This window comes from Hydra vulgaris, chromosome 13 (genome assembly GCF_038396675.1).
Source record: "Hydra vulgaris chromosome 13, alternate assembly HydraT2T_AEP".
Classification (NCBI taxonomy): Eukaryota; Metazoa; Cnidaria; class Hydrozoa; order Anthoathecata; family Hydridae; genus Hydra; species Hydra vulgaris.
Window position 1 is genome coordinate 47,693,771 of NC_088932.1, and position 2,193 is coordinate 47,695,963.

The 2,193-nt window shown below is 30.1% G+C and overlaps 1 protein-coding gene across 1 annotated transcript; it reads left to right on the forward strand.

Moving 5' to 3' along the window:
* The first annotated feature begins 299 nt into the window (after positions 1 to 299).
* On the forward strand, positions 300 to 1,735 carry LOC136089324 (uncharacterized). The gene is made up of 2 exons (XM_065815287.1): positions 300 to 430; positions 521 to 1,735. The coding sequence occupies exons 1-2, from the start codon at positions 361 to 363 to the stop codon at positions 1,657 to 1,659; spliced, it is 1,209 nt and encodes a 402-aa protein (XP_065671359.1). The 5' UTR covers positions 300 to 360; the 3' UTR covers positions 1,660 to 1,735.
* The last annotated feature ends 458 nt before the right edge of the window (positions 1,736 to 2,193 follow it).

The following is a 2,193-nucleotide window of genomic DNA, read 5'->3' on the forward strand; positions in this document are numbered from 1 at the left end:
TAATAAAGAGTAATTTAGAGCAATGCTCTAATGATATTTTTAGACAAGGTATTGATTTTTTTTCTTTTTAAATATATATGAATCCTTTGAGAAACACCTCGTGTCAATTTTTGGCCAAAATTAATTTCAACATTAAATTGTTTGTGAAGGCACACACACATCCAATATGCATAAAACAAATCATCTCCACTTAGTCACCCCTGTAAGAAACATACAAAAAAATTCAAAAAATATTAGATTATGGATCAGCTGGGTTTTTTTTGATTTCTGAAAAGTTTTTTTAATTTGGATATGAAGTGTTTCTCAAATGACCAATTCATATATTTTTTTTACTTTTTTAAGAAATTCCTTATAAATACAATGTTTTTGTTTTTTTCAGAATTTCCTATTCCTTTAAGTACTGAAGATTCCAATGAGAGTTACGGAAAAAGTATTTATCTTAGCTTCAATTATATCTTAGTCTTTTATATAAAATATTTGTAAAAAGTAAATACTAATACTTTTTTCTTCTATTTTTTAGAAACAAGTGTTCTTATTGACACCGATTGTCAGTTGAGGAAAAATTCCTCTGAGAGTCTTTTCAATTTGTATGCAGATATTGATGGCGTAAGCTCTGTAACTAGATCTGAGAGACAACAACTCTACAGTGAAATAAATAATCTTCGCCTAGAAAGGGATTTATTCATGTCAAAGTTTATGTCCCTAAAATTTAATAATTGTAATCTGGGAATAAATAAAATTCGATCACAACCTGATAAATGCACTATGGTTACAGGTCTTAGTCTACCAGTATTAGAAAAGCTGCTGTGTTTCCTGTGCAAAGGAACTGATGAAAATTTGCTTAAAATATTGGATTCAGCAGATCAAATAGTATTTTGCTTAGTAAAGTTGAGACACAACATTAACATTGATATGTTATCGTTTATGTTTGGTTTTAAAAAAACTACTGCATTAGATAATTTTTGGAAATGGATTGATATAATGTATGTTAAATTAAAGTATTTAATAAAAATGCAAGATAGGGATCATATTTATAACACAATTCCTCCAGTTTTCAAGAACAAATTTCCAAGATTAACGTCGATTATTGATTGTTTTGAGGTTTTTGTGGAATCGCCATCATCCCTTATGGCAAGAGCACAGTTTTTCAGCCAATATAAAAAACATTGCACAATAAAATGTCTTATATCATGTACACCTCTTGGAGCCATCAATTTTATTTCAAAGTGCTACGGAGGTAGAGCTTCAGATAATCAAATTTTACGTGAATTAGAATTTGCATCTAGCAAGTACCATATGGCAGGTGATCAAATTTTAGCAGATAGAGGTTTTACATTGCAAGATGATTTTGCTGCTGGAAGCTGCTCTTTGTTGATAAACCCAGCTTTTACGAAAGGTAAAGCTCAACTTTCTGCTTCAGATGTAGAAAAATCTCGTAATATATCATCGGTTAGGATACATATTGAAAGAGTTATTGGACTATTAAAAAATCGCTACACAATTCTTCAAGGTACTTTGCCACTGCGAACAATTAAAAACATTTCTGACGAAGCTACGTCACTTACTCTTTCTAATTGTGACAAAATAGTAACCGTATGCACTGCTCTGACAAACCTTGGGGAAAGTATCGTTTACGACAAAACTCACTTTTTATCTTAGTTATTTTTTAAACGGCTATTTTCATAGCCACAAATCATATTTAAAGTATTACTTGGCATAGATAATTTTTTACAAGTTTAATAGATTATTATTAGTAACAAAAAATATATATATTCTATAGTTTTTTCTTATATGCTATTTCAATATATATATAAGAAAATAAAAATTTTTAAGTTTTTCTGTGCATAACTAAAAAACAAGCAGTTCTTAACAGATGAAATGAAAATTATTTTGCTTTTTGTTAGGAAAAAAACAGGTTAAGAAAACATTCATAAGTGATAGTCAAACCGCGTACATACTTGCCATCTTGAACACCACCGTTTGCTGTACACACCTGTACGCTCTTAGGGTAACCCCTATCCCCATACATGCTTACACATTTTATGAGTGGCCCCTAGGTAGTTCCAGCACTGCAGGTAATTTTCTTTGGTTTACTTTTAAAGATTACTAGGAACTATTGTAAGTAGGTTATAATTTTAAAAATGGGAGGTTTTTAATTGAGAATAATTCTCTACCGTGTCAAAAACGTACACG

Bases quoted from the DNA above. Each gene is read 5' to 3' on its own strand.
- LOC136089324 (XM_065815287.1), top strand. From the start codon at position 361: ATGTTTTTGTTTTTTTCAGAATTTCCTATTCCTTTAAGTACTGAAGAT. The intron at 431-520 runs GTATTTATCTTA...TCTATTTTTTAG, and splicing joins CAATGAGAGTTACGGAAAAA to AAACAAGTGTTCTTATTGAC.